General features: G+C 35.3%; 3 protein-coding genes and 1 long non-coding RNA gene across 4 annotated transcripts; 3 read left to right on the forward strand and 1 right to left on the reverse strand.

Moving 5' to 3' along the window:
- Positions 1-453: 453 nt before the first annotated feature.
- LOC115711256 (uncharacterized) lies at positions 454-8208 on the reverse strand. The gene is made up of 2 exons (XM_030639594.2): positions 7885-8208; positions 454-1002 (listed from the first exon to the last, which is right to left on the reverse strand). Exons 1-2 carry the CDS (start codon positions 8044-8046, stop codon positions 559-561), a joined length of 606 nt encoding a protein of 201 aa, XP_030495454.2. The 5' UTR covers positions 8047-8208; the 3' UTR covers positions 454-558.
- Positions 999-3197, forward strand: LOC115719834 (uncharacterized). The gene is made up of 2 exons (XM_030649022.2): positions 999-1460; positions 2830-3197. Exons 1-2 carry the CDS (start codon positions 1427-1429, stop codon positions 3195-3197), a joined length of 402 nt encoding a protein of 133 aa, XP_030504882.2. The 5' UTR covers positions 999-1426.
- Positions 3232-3861, forward strand: LOC133035813 (uncharacterized). Its single transcript, XM_061112128.1, has 2 exons — positions 3232-3670; positions 3778-3861. Exons 1-2 carry the CDS (start codon positions 3232-3234, stop codon positions 3804-3806), a joined length of 468 nt encoding a protein of 155 aa, XP_060968111.1. The 3' UTR covers positions 3807-3861.
- On the forward strand, positions 6532-12293 carry LOC133035814 (uncharacterized). The gene is made up of 3 exons (XR_009686899.1): positions 6532-7694; positions 8901-8983; positions 12090-12293. It is a non-coding gene; the product is annotated as an uncharacterized LOC133035814 (long non-coding RNA).
- The last annotated feature ends 693 nt before the right edge of the window (positions 12294-12986 follow it).

Raw genomic sequence — 12986 nt, forward strand, 5'->3', positions numbered from 1 at the left:
GAAGAGAGCAACAAAACCAGCAGGACACCAGGAACCTCACCCCCACAGCCACTACTAAGAAAAGGAGCTATTGAGACATTGATCCCAAGCCTGCTGAATTTGCATCTGAGAGAATCAAGTTGTTAACCCCAACCACTGTGGGTGTCCATTGTTTTAAATTTAATTTTTACATTTTCTGAAAAATCTTGAAAACTAAAAAATTTTCTTCCTCTTTCTTGAAAGTTATCTATTACTGAATTGGTTCTCTCCAGCGAATTAAGTTGCATTCATAAAGTGACACTTCAATTTGTTACAAGTAATACTCTTTGATGAGAAAACTTAAAAATTCATCAATAGCCAAGTTGGAGTCAAATATAGCTCAAAAAAAAAACAAAATAACACTAATAATAATAGATTATAATATTGTATCAATAGTTATTATAAGTTTATTGTGCATGCATTGTTAAGTTATAAAATTCTCCGTGAAAAATCTAATATAAGCGAATTTCAATTTCATACACAATTATGGTCCCTCTCTCTAATTTTATTTATTTCTTTTACAAAAAATAAAAATAAAAATCAATCGGCTTCCTGCAAGCCACCCAAGACAACTGAACCGACAAACAAACCAGCGGCGCCAACACCAAGCGAGCCGGCAATCACTGCCTGAAGCGCAACTAATCCGGCGGAGTCATCGGGAATCAAAACAATCGTCACTATCGCCGCCACCAGAATTGGCAGCGCCGCCGAGGCCAAAGCAGAGGGCGAGGAGCTGGCAACTTTTTCCAACAAGCTGAGCAGTCCTAGCTCCTCCGCCTTAGAGAAAACCCCCAATTTTTCAATGGAAGAAAGCGTTAAACCAAGATCTTCTGCCTTGGAAAGTAACCCAGCCTTTTCCACGTTGCTCAGAACCTTCCTCTTCTCCAGCTTCTTAAACACATCTACGTCCACCTGCTCCGATCCTTCGTAGAAGATTCCAGCTCCGAACCACTGCTTCTTCCAGTTATCATCGTACTTGTTCACCTGAATCAAATAAATAAATAAATAAATAAAATTAATTTTCTCGGATTTGTTAGAATTATTTATTTGTGGACTAATATAATACCATAATTACAATCATTAATTATGTGCCTAATATTTCTCATACAACCATAATGGGATGGTTAACAACTATTAATTATTTAGAGGCACATGAGAGCACCCATATGACTATAATTGGCCCATTGAGTTATAGTCCACCATCAATTAGTCCTTATTAACCCAATAAGCTATATAACCCTTTAGGGTTAGATGGGTATGTGAGAAAATATACATATATATTAAGGATGAAAAGTGTGTGCTAAGGGATGATGGTTAGACATAAGTGGGTTTGCTCCACAATTGTCTCTTGATTACTCTTCACTCTCTAGAATATTGTTTTGTGTGTTTTGGACTTGGATATTGATCAATGGCTCAATATGATGGGATGAGCAATATGGGAGGTATGTTTTCTTAACCATTAATGCTCTAAATTTATTGCTTGGATCTTGGATAGTTGTAAGAGCATCATTGGATTAATATATTTGATTATAGTGATTATAATGCTCTTGTTTGAATATTCCTTTAACAATTGGTATCAGAGCCAAAGCTATTAATTTTAGAGCTTAATATTTGTTGTGCTTAACCCATTTATTCAAAAAATAAATTTTCGGATTAATAACACATTTTCGGATTTATATGTTATTAATGGGTAATCTGAGTTTAAAATTTTAGAATGAGTTTTTTTTTAAACTTTTGGACGGTTATTGCATGTTTGTATTGTAAGATTGCATTTTTTTGTTGAGTTCATTAATGGAGGAAAACCCATTTCGGGTTCATAGTACCTTGGCCATTATTTTGAATTTTTTGGATTAAATGGGTATTGGATTGTGATAGAGGGTTGAAAATGGAACAAAACCCCTCAAGCGGCGTCAAATTTGGTGGCCGGAGGTGGTTTATCCGGCCGGGTCACGAACCGGGTCGCGCCGATCCGAGTTGCAGACCCGCGGACCCGTTACAGAAATTTTTGGGTGACAGGGGTGGTAAAAACGACATGTCGTTTTGCCACTGTCGGGCAAACGACGTGTCGTTTCGCACATCAGAAAAGCCCTTTTTTTTTGCAGCAAACGACAAGTCGTTCGGGGTATCTGCTGCATGTCGTTTTCCACAAACGACATGTCGTTTTCAAAAAACGACATGTCGTACGGCACTGTAAAAAAAAAAGGAAAGGTGGAAGCGCGTGGGGGCGCGTGCACAGCCTATTTTGGGCCCTTTTTCACCATTTTGTTCCATTTTTAATTTTTCTATCATTTACTTGCACAATACTAATTCATGAATTTTATTCATATTTGGTCATTAATTTTTTGTATTGTGGCATAAACTTTATTTATTTTTCTAACAATTAGTGCTTATTTTCTTACCTATCGTAAGATTAAGCATGGAATTGTTTGGTCATGAGGAACATTTAAATATTAACTTATTTAAATTTTGTAATCTCCTCCAAAATTTTATTAAGATCCTTATAAGTAATTAATTATCCTATCGGTAATAATTGCTTGCTAAGGATGCTTAATATGGTGAAGAAAATTTATTAAATATTATGAATCACAATTTATCTATCCTTTCGATAGTAAATTAATGTATTTGATTATAATATTTAATAGATTGTTCTTACCTGTGTATGAGTTCTACTTTATTTATTTGTCTAAGAACTCTAGCATACATGATGATCATTTGTTATTTGCGATCATTTATTTATGAGAGAAAGAGCACAAATGACATGATTTTGTTATAACATGCATTTAATGGTTATTGCTCTTGTTTCTCATTCAGCTTTAAGCGTTCCAAGAAACTCTGCCATGTTGACGCTAAATGGAACCAACCACAAGCAGTGGGTTGAATCCCTCATGCTAAATTTGACTCTTATGAGAGTGGACTTGGCCTTGAGAATGGATGCACCGCCTAAACCCGCTGATGATGCCACTGAAAAGGACAAGAAGTCCTATGAGGATTGGGAGCATTCCAATCGTTGTTGTTTGATGCTTATGAGGTATAACATGGATGAGTCCATTCGTGATAGTATTCCTCAAACTGAAAGTGCAAAAGATTTTCTTGCTGCCATTAAGGAAAAGTATAAGAAGTTCTCAAAGAATGAGAAAAATGAGTGCTTAACTTTGTTCCATCGCACTAACTATCTTTGATACGGGTGACATTAGAGCTCACATCGACAAGCTCATGGGTTGTTACCAGAAGCTTAAAGGGATGGGATTGGATCTTGGTGAGGATTACATGGTGTGGTTTGTAATGGAAACCATTCCTTCTCAATTTGATTCGATCAGATCAAGCTACAATGCTCAAAAGGAGCAGTGGACCATTGAGGAGATGACTGCTATTCTTGCCAAAGAAGAAGAAGACATGAAAAAGGGGAGAGCAAGAAGTATCTCCATGGTGACCAATCCAAACAATTCTCACAAGAGAAAGTTCACTCCCAACAACTCTAGTGACCAAAGGTTTCATAAGAAGAGAGCCACCAATCCTAAGGGAAATGGACAAGCAAGCTCTTCTTCAACTGGTCATAAGAATGAGTTCTTCAAAGGAAAGTGTAACTTTTGTCAATGCTTCGGGCATAAGAAAGCTGATTGCCGGAAGCTCAAAGCTCACTTAGAGAAGAAAGGTAATTGTCTTGTGATGGTTTGTTTGGAATCCAATATTATTGATGTACCCTCAAACACTTGGTGGTTAGATACTGGTGCTACAATTCATGTTACGAATTCTTTGCAGGCAGTGACAAGTCGAAGAAGGCCGAGTAGGTTGGAGGAGTATGTATACATGGGAGACGATACTAAAGTCAGAGTTGAATTTTTTGGGACTGTTAATCCAATTTGAATCGGGCATTTTTTGGAGTTGCATGATGTTGCTTATTTACCCTCTATTAGGAGGAATTTGATCTCTGTATCTATTTTGGATAGACTAGGTTATAGTCTTCATTTTGGAACTGGAAAACTGACTTTGTATCGTGACTCTATGTTGATTGGAAATGGAACTTTGTGTGGAAACTTATATAAGCTTGAATTGCTTGATGTTGTTCCTGTTACTTCTCCCTCTTGTTCTTCTTCTTCTTCTCTTAATGCTGTTGTTGGTTCTAAACGTGCCAGATCAGATTTGAAATCTTCCATGCTTTGGCACAAACGTTTAGGCCATATTTCTAGAGATAGAATGGAGAGATTGGTGAAAGATGGTGTGCTTCAGGATCTTGATTTTTCTGATTTTACCTTTGTGTTGATTGTATAAAAGGAAAGTTGACTGCCAAGGTTAGAAAGAGTAAGTCAGACAGGTCTGCAGATGTGTTAGAGCTTATTCATACTGATATTTGTGGGCCTTTTGTTCCACCTGCTATGGGTGGTTATAAATACTTTATCACCTTCATTGATGATTTTTCTCGATATGGTCATGTTGAGCTTATTCGTGAAAAATCTGAATCTTTAGATGCTTTCAAGATTTTCAAGACGAATGTTGAGCTTCAAAAGGGAAAGAAGATTAAAGCTGTCAATTCGGATAGAGGTGGAGAGTATTATGGGCGTTATGATGAGACTGGAAGGAACCCCGGGCCTTTTGCCAAATACTTGTTGGAATGTGGTATTGATGCAAGATATACAATGCCAGGGACACCCCAACAAAATGGAATTCGAAAGAAGGAATCGCACACTTCGACATGGTACGTTGTATGTTGATTCATTCTAGCTTGCCGAATTTTTATGGGGTGAGGCATTAAGGGCTGCCGCTTATATCTTGAATCAAGTGCCTAGCAAGTCCGTCCCAAAGACACCATACGAATTGTGGTCGTGCAAGAAACCGAGCTTGCGTCATTTTCATGTTTGGGGATGTAAAGCTGAAGTAAGGCCCTATAACCCACAATCTAAGAAGCTTGATCCGAAGACTATCAGTGGCTATTTTGTAGGCTACACTATTGGTTCGAGGGGTTCTAGATTCTATTGTCCTTCTCACACCACCAGGGTGATAGAATCAGATAGAGCTATCTATTTTGAAGATGAATTTGGTTCAAGTCAAGGGTCAAGAGAAATTGTGTTCAGGGAAGAACGTATTTATGTCCCCTCGCACTGCTGCTTCCGCTTCCGCTCCTACTATTGATCCTGTGATTGAACAAATTCCAACAGAAGCTCATGATGAACCTCAGAATCATATGCAAGATGAAAATCCTGATATTGAGGGTGGTGAAGTTGTATTGAGAAGATCTGAGAGAGCTCGCAAACCTGCTATTCATGATGACTACCTTGTCTATTTGCAAGAACATGATTATGTTGTGGGAGACGCTTCTGAACCAGTTACTTATCAAGAAGCCATGAGAAGTCCTCAATCTAAGTTATGGTTGAGTGCAATGACAGATGAGTCAAGTTCCATGTCGCGAAACAAAGTATGGAACTTAGTTGTTCTACCGAAAGGTTGCAGACCCATTGGGTGCAAATGGGTTTACAAGATCAAATATGATTCAAGTGGGCAACCAGTAAAGTATAAGGCTAGACTTGTTCTAAAGGATATAGCCGAGAGAAGGTATTGATTACAAAGAAACATTCTCACCTGTCTCCACCAAAGATTCTTTACGAATCATCATGGCTATGGTTGCTCATTTTGATTTGGAACTTGAACAAATGGATGTGAAAACTGCCTTTCTAAATGGAGATTTGTATGAAGACATCTACATGACTCAACTCGTTGGTTTTGAGGAGCCTAGCAAGGAGCATATGGTTTGCAAGCTCAATAAGTCTATTTATGGACTTAAACAAGCATCAAGACAGTGGTATCTCAAGTTTGATGCAGTTGTCACTGCAAATGGTTTCATGGAAAACAAAGTTGATCAATGTATATATATGAAGGTCAGTGGGAGCAGCTTCATCTTCCTGGTACTGTATGTTGATGATATTTTGCTTGCTTCTAATGATAAAAATCTGTTGTCTGAGACAAAGCAATTGTTATCTGACCATTTTGATATGAAAGACCTTGGTGAGGCTTCATATGTACTTGGGATACAGATCCTCCGGGATAGATCTAAAGGTATTCTTCGATTGTCTCAGAGAACTTACATTGATCGGATTTTGAAAAGATTCAATATGCATACTTGTTCACCTGGAAAGGCACCAATAGTGAAAGGTGACAAATTCTCAAAGGGCCAATGTCCACAAAATGACAAAGAGAGAGATGAAATGAAAGTGGTTCCTTATGCGTCAGTAGTGGGTAGCCTGATGTACGCTCAAGTATGCACACGCCCTGATATTGCTTTTGTTGTTGGCGTGTTGGGTAGATACTTGAGTGATCCTGGACTTAGCCATTGGAAAGCGGCTAAGAAGGTCATGCGGTATCTTCAGGGTACCAAGGATCATATGTTGACTTATCGGCGAGCTGACACTCTTGATATAGTTGGGTTTAGTGACGCCGATTATGCAGGATGCGTGGATGATAAGAAATCCACATCAGGCTACATTTTCATGATGGGTTTGGAGGAGCTGTTTCGTGGAAAAGTGTCAAACAGACACTCACAGCATCCTCAACGATGGAGGCAGAGTATATGGCGTGTTATGAGGCTACTTGTCAGGCAATATGGCTGCGGAACTTCATTTCAGCATTGGGTGTTATGGACTCTATCTCGAGGCCGCTGAAATTGTATTGTGATAATTCCGCAGCAGTAGCTTTCTCTAGAAATGTTAGAAGTACTTCTCGTTCTAAACACATTGACATAAAGTATTATTTTGTTAAAGAGAAAGTTACAGAGTCTTTTATTTCCATTGAATACACGCCCAGTACTGGCATGTTAGCAGACCCACTAACGAAAGGCTTACCCATATGTGTATTTTTAGAGCATGTTGCTCGAATGGGATTGTTAGGAGCCTAGCTTGTTGAGCTCAGTGGGAGTTTTATTATTATGTATCGGACATGCTAGTATCTTGTATGGAATGCTTATGATTAATGTTTTGAACATGCATAATGATATTGTAGTCACTTCTAGTTATTGTTGACATATGTGTGCATATATGTGTTATTCATCGAAGTGACAGGTACAAAAGGAGATGAATGCGCATAGTCTCAATTTTGTTGTACCTCATGCATGTTTGGTTTGATTGTTAATGATTGTTATTGAATTAAAATGTCTTTGAGGTCAATTCATACATAATATATGTATCCCGTCGATATGATATTATGTACGTTTTTAATTGGTTACCTTATGTGTGGTAGACAATGTTATGGTGATTGATTATATTGTCCAAGTGGGAGAATGTTAGAATTATTTATTTGTGGACTAATATAATACCATAATTACAATCATTAATTATGTGCCTAATATTTCTCATACAACCATAATGGGATGGTTAACAACTATTAATTATTTAGAGGCACATGAGAGCACCCATATGACTATAATTGGCCCATTGAGTTATAGTCCACCATCAATTAGTCCTTATTAACCCAATAAGCTATATAACCCTTTAGGGTTAGATGGGTATGTGAGAAAATATACATATATATTAAGGATGAAAAGTGTGTGCTAAGGGATGATGGTTAGACATAAGTGGGTTTGCTCCACAATTGTCTCTTGATTACTCTTCACTCTCTAGAATATTGTTTTGTGTGTTTTGGACTTGGATATTGATCAATGGCTCAATATGATGGGATGAGCAATATGGGAGGTATGTTTTCTTAACCATTAATGCTCTAAATTTATTGCTTGGATCTTGGATAGTTGTAAGAGCATCATTGGATTAATATATTTGATTATAGTGATTATAATGCTCTTGTTTGAATATTCCTTTAACAGGATTTTCTTATATATAGCTACCAAACAGAATCCGTAGTGTAATTAATATGTATTCTTCTTACCTTCTGTTTGGGTGCCATAGCGACGATTGTAGATGTCCTTGAGGAATAGGTAGCGTAGCCATAACCATGGCGAGTTCTGGAAGAGAGGAATAAGTTTTTGTTGGTGTGATGGTCGATATTTTGGAGAAGATAAGCAGAAGAGGAGCTTGCGTTGATAGCCATGGCAGAGGAGGTTCTTTCAGTGCCACGTGGAATGGTACGAAAGCAGTGAGTGAGAGGGAGAGAGAGTTGTTGTCACGTTGTTTTGGTCTTGTCTGAAAATGTAGAAATCTCTAATCTGAGGCTCAAACAAATTGTGTCCACCAATCACATTACAGATAGCTTTATCTCTATCGATCGCTCAATTTGAAACGAGTGAACTCGAGTGGAGCCCAATTTCTTAGGCCCAAATTTACGTTATGGAGTAAGCCCAACGTGTATAGTCCACTTTATGTTTTAAGCATTAACATATCTTATTACCATAATTACATAACTCACTATTTTTTTTTTTAAAAAAAAATTATAGTTTTACGTTCAGAGATTTAACTAATAAATATAATTTATGTAATATAATATATAAATTTTTATAAAAAAAAAAATATATAATTCGGTTTATTCGGATTAATTGAACGGTTTAGAATAATTTGTAAACCACCCAATATATTCATTGGACGATTTGAATTTTTATTGTATTATTTTAGATTATATTTTTTGTCGGCTTATTCGATTTAGTTTGAACAGTTTATTCGGGTTGGATGGTTTATAAATTTTGTTGAACATCTCTAATTTACACCCTATGTTGTTAGTTATTTTCTAATAATCGGCGACATAGACATTAAAACCTTGATAAGGGCATTCGACTTCTTCATTTTCTTCATTTTTCATCAGCACCAAACCACAAAACCCTCGTAATCCACCACCAAACAACCCCCATTTCATCGTTTTTCTACCATTTTCACTCATTTTTAAAAAAATTTCATTTTGCATACTTAAAAATATATCATCGATGTTTGATCATTCTTTTTTTAGTTTTTCAGTGTAAATCGAGCTTAGAGGTGGTGGTTGTAGCTCCGACCACTAGATTTGGTGTAGAAATTGTTGAATCTCAACGTCCATTAAGGTATAAATCTAATCTCTAATAATTTTATAGGATTTTTAGCTTGTTAAGATTTTATTCTTGGAGTTGTGTGGTGGTGGCCGAATTTCGGTTGGTATTGGTGGTCAAATTTCGGTAATAAGGTAAATTTAAATTGTAATTATTTTGTTATATATATATATTTTTTTTTTGGATTGGAATAATTTTTTATTAGTGTTTGTGTTACATATTGTTTTGTTACAAATTCTTTTTTTAATTTAATATTAATACTTTAAATATTAAGATGAAAAGAAAAATTGAGAATGAGATAGGAGAGTATTAATATAAAAGTTTAGAAATTAGGTTCTAAAATATTTATTTATGAGATATAATTTATTATATATGTATATGTAATTTTTTTTTTTCAAAAATAAATGTAAACATAAGATGAGAAAAAAAAAATTGAATCTTTTATTTATTTTTTTATTTGCATATTAAATTTAATTTTTTTTTTCCATTCATATTCATGTGTTTTTAACTTTTTTTACTAGCTAGTAACTAATAGTTAGTTACACCTACTAACTATAATTTTTATTCCTATTGGTGTATTTTTATTACTATCTGGTTACTAATTTTACTAACTAGTTACTCATTAGTAACTAGTTAGTAATAAATTACTAACTTAACTAACTAGTAATAAATTAATTATTTAGTGACTAGTTACTCATAAATAATATAATTAGTAAGTAGTTAAATAATTAAAATTTTAATTTTATAGTATTTTTTAAATTGTAGGTTGTGAGGTTAATTTTTAAGGATTCAAATTATTTGGAGTTGATCCATTTTTAGCTACTAAAGGTATAGATTTACTAACTTTTGTTATTAATTAATTATCAATACTTATAATAGTTTGAATATCTTAAATATTTATCCGTAGTAAAGTAGGTTCTGCGATATACAGTATTGTGGTCGGTTGGGTGAAATAATATGCATGTTAGATGATTTTGAATATCGTAAATATTTATCTATAGTGAAGTAGGTTCTATGAGTACATGTATTGCGGTCGGATGGGTGATAAATTTTTGTATGCTAAATGTTTTTGAGAATGTTTTATATTATTTTGGATTAAGTTTTGTTGTTATTAATAACTTCAATTTTTGTGAGAACGTTCAATTATAATTGTTACACTATCAACATTTTGATAGAATTAGGACCAGTTACTAGTTAGTAATTTAGTATATTATAATTAGTTACTAGTTAGTAATTTAGTATACTATAATTAGTTACTAGTTAGTAAGATTAGTTATGTAATATCCCGAAAAGTATAATAATATTTAATTGGGCATATTTTATTAAATATGTGATTAAACTAATTTTGGAGTGAGATAATAATATTACTTGAGCTAAATGTATGGTAATTAGTGTGAATTTGATAAATGATTAGATAAAGTGTAGTTTATTAATTACGGAGATTTTATCGGATTGCGTGGGTATAGTAGATACCATTTGTGAAATAAAATATTATTGAATTCGGCGGCCTTGGCGACTCGACAGAGTGGTTGGAAATATCACGACAATTAAGTTGTGTTGTATTGAAGTTATATCAGATTAGGTTAAATATTGAGGAGTAGGTTGAACCGAAAAAGTTAAGAAATAACTAAAATACCCCTAGGTTATATTATAGTTTTAAGTTTTAAGGGAGGGGTAGAATAATCATTTTACAAGATTAAACATTTTGTCTTCAAGTGTTTTATTTAGGCTGAGATTCTAGAATATATTAAGTGTATATATGCTGAATATAATATTAGGAGATAAAGATTGATAATTCAAAAATTAAGAAATTGTTTAAGTTTTCTCTCTCTCTCTCTCTCTCTCTCTCTCTCTCTCTCTCTCTCTCTCTCTCTCTCTCTCTCTCTCTCTCTCTCTCTCTCTCTCTCTCTCTCCCCTTTGAAAACTTAGAGGCCATCAAAATCTGGGGAGTTCTTCATCAAATTTCTTTACTCTTTGGTAGATTTTACTCCCAAGCTCAACCTAGACGCTTTGAGGTAAGCGCTTTACAATGTTGTTTGAGGATTTTTCAAGCTTTAAGCTAGTTTAGGGTTAGGGTTTTAGGATTTCAGGGCTGGGGAGTTAAATTGAGTTTAGATTATGTTTTAAGGTTTGATTTAGGGTTCGCTTGAGTTTAGTTTGAGTGATTTTAGTGGCTGTTGTGATAAATTTGGAGAATTGAGTTTTAAAACTCAACTTTTTGGTTCTTTGATGGGATTTTGTTTAATTGATGAAGTATTGTGAATTGATGATTGGAATACACTGTTTTTATGTTATTGGAGTGTACTGGAAAGTTTAAGCAGGTTCGGAGGAGCTCAGGATTGGTTTCAGGATGTAAAACCAGAATTACCCCAAAACTAGTCGATCAGTTTTATAGGGTATTGGTAAACCGGTTAACCGGTTGGCTTGCAGGGGGAATTCTAGGGTTTTTGCCTTGAATCTAATTTTGTCTTGGGGTGTTTTCCAGAACCTAGTTTAGGGTATCCTAGTGATGTTTTAGCTACTTTAGAATTAGTGGGGAGTTAGATTGTTCGATTATAAAATTAGGGTTTGTTTTTGAAATTTTATATAAGTTTTTTATCAAGCTTTGTTGTCGTGACATAGGACCTAGGATCATCCAGCATAGTTCCACTCAGGTCGGCCCGCACAATTAATATTGGATTGAGGTAAAAAAAAGCTTTATGCACTGCTGGGCATGTTAGACAAGAAACAATTATAATCGTTGGTGCCTTTTTGATTATGATCGAGGTAATGATTGTTATTGTTGTGACTCGATTATGATCGAGGGATAGATACGGTCATTACTGTTATGAGTAATTACTTAATTGAAACTACAGAAAGGTTTTTTACTTATCGTTTGTTTTATCGGGCAACGATAATGACATATGTAGCTCGTGGATAGCGAGTTGTAAGGGTGCTTTATGAGGCATCAAGATTGGTACGTCTTATAAAATGTATTACTGTTTATGCAGTGCTTGATTATGCTTTAGATTAATGAATTTGTGTAATATGCCATGTTGTGATTATTTATATTGAGCGTTGTTTGAATATTAATAGCTTTTCTTGCTGAGTCTCTGTGACTCACGGGTGCTTCGTGGTGCAGGTAAAGGGAAGGGTAAAGAGGACCAACCATGAGTCAGAGGTTTTCTAGCAGTGCACATATCAACCACGGTGCCTCGGTTTTCAGTGGACAAGATCAATCCTTTTGATAATATTTTGAAATGTAATCTTATTTTGTAATAGAAATTTTGGAACAGGATGTAAAAGTTTTGAACAAGGAATCCCCGTACTTAATAGTGGTTTTGCTATTATAAAGAAATTATGATTTTATTTGATGAAAAGTTTTTAATTAAACCACACTTTTCTTAAATTAATAAATTTGTAAAAGCACACACATCATGGCATCCCTATGGGACAGGGCATTACAACATGGTATCAGAGTGACCAAGGTTTAAAGATCCTGAAAACTAGTTTGATATGTACATTGGCTGTGAAGACTCGTTCAACTCATGGTTTAGTAAGTGTTAATTGTTAGGTTATTTGTTAATTACTTGTTTATTTGAAATATACTAGTTATTACAATGACATGGTGTTGGCTGATGTGTATGTGTGAGCATGGAAATACTTATTAGTATTGGTTATGGTTTGAAATATATTAAACAATGTAAGTTATGGTTGCAGGTGTATAGATCATCCACCCAAGGCGATCTGGTAGGGGGTAATCACGAGCTTGCAGGACTCGGGGTTAGTGGTGAGGATGTGAATCCTCCACCACCACCAAATTGAGAAGAGTTATATGCCATGATGCAGGAGACCATCTGGCAACAAGGCGATTGGATTCAAGAATTGAGGGAGCAGCGAGCTCAGCCTATTCCAAATCCCATTCTTGATCCTTCAGCACCTCCTGTAGTGCCACAGGATGCGTGAAATCATCTAGAACCATGGTAAGAGTAGTTTAGGAAGCATAATTTGCTAGTATTTGAGGGTGGTGCTAATCACT

Source organism: Cannabis sativa, chromosome 3 (assembly GCF_029168945.1).
Source record: "Cannabis sativa cultivar Pink pepper isolate KNU-18-1 chromosome 3, ASM2916894v1, whole genome shotgun sequence".
In the NCBI taxonomy this organism is placed as follows: domain Eukaryota; kingdom Viridiplantae; phylum Streptophyta; class Magnoliopsida; order Rosales; family Cannabaceae; genus Cannabis; species Cannabis sativa.

What these genes read in the sequence shown, in the direction of transcription:
- LOC115719834 (XM_030649022.2), top strand. Translation starts at nt 1,427, where the DNA reads ATGGCTCAATATGATGGGATGAGCAATATGGGAG. An exon ending in TGGGATGAGCAATATGGGAG is followed by an intron (nt 1,461 to 2,829) that starts GTATGTTTTCTT and finishes TTTCTCATTCAG; the next exon opens with CTTTAAGCGTTCCAAGAAAC.
- LOC115711256 (XM_030639594.2), bottom strand. Translation starts at nt 8,046, where the DNA reads ATGGCTATCAACGCAAGCTCCTCTTCTGCTTATCTTCTCCAAAATATC. An exon ending in CTATGGCACCCAAACAGAAG is followed by an intron (nt 1,003 to 7,884) that starts GTAAGAAGAATA and finishes TATTTGATTCAG; the next exon opens with GTGAACAAGTACGATGATAA.
- LOC133035813 (XM_061112128.1), top strand. Translation starts at nt 3,232, where the DNA reads ATGGGTTGTTACCAGAAGCTTAAAGGGATGGGATTGGATCTTGGTGAG. An exon ending in AGCTCACTTAGAGAAGAAAG is followed by an intron (nt 3,671 to 3,777) that starts GTAATTGTCTTG and finishes AATTCTTTGCAG; the next exon opens with GCAGTGACAAGTCGAAGAAG.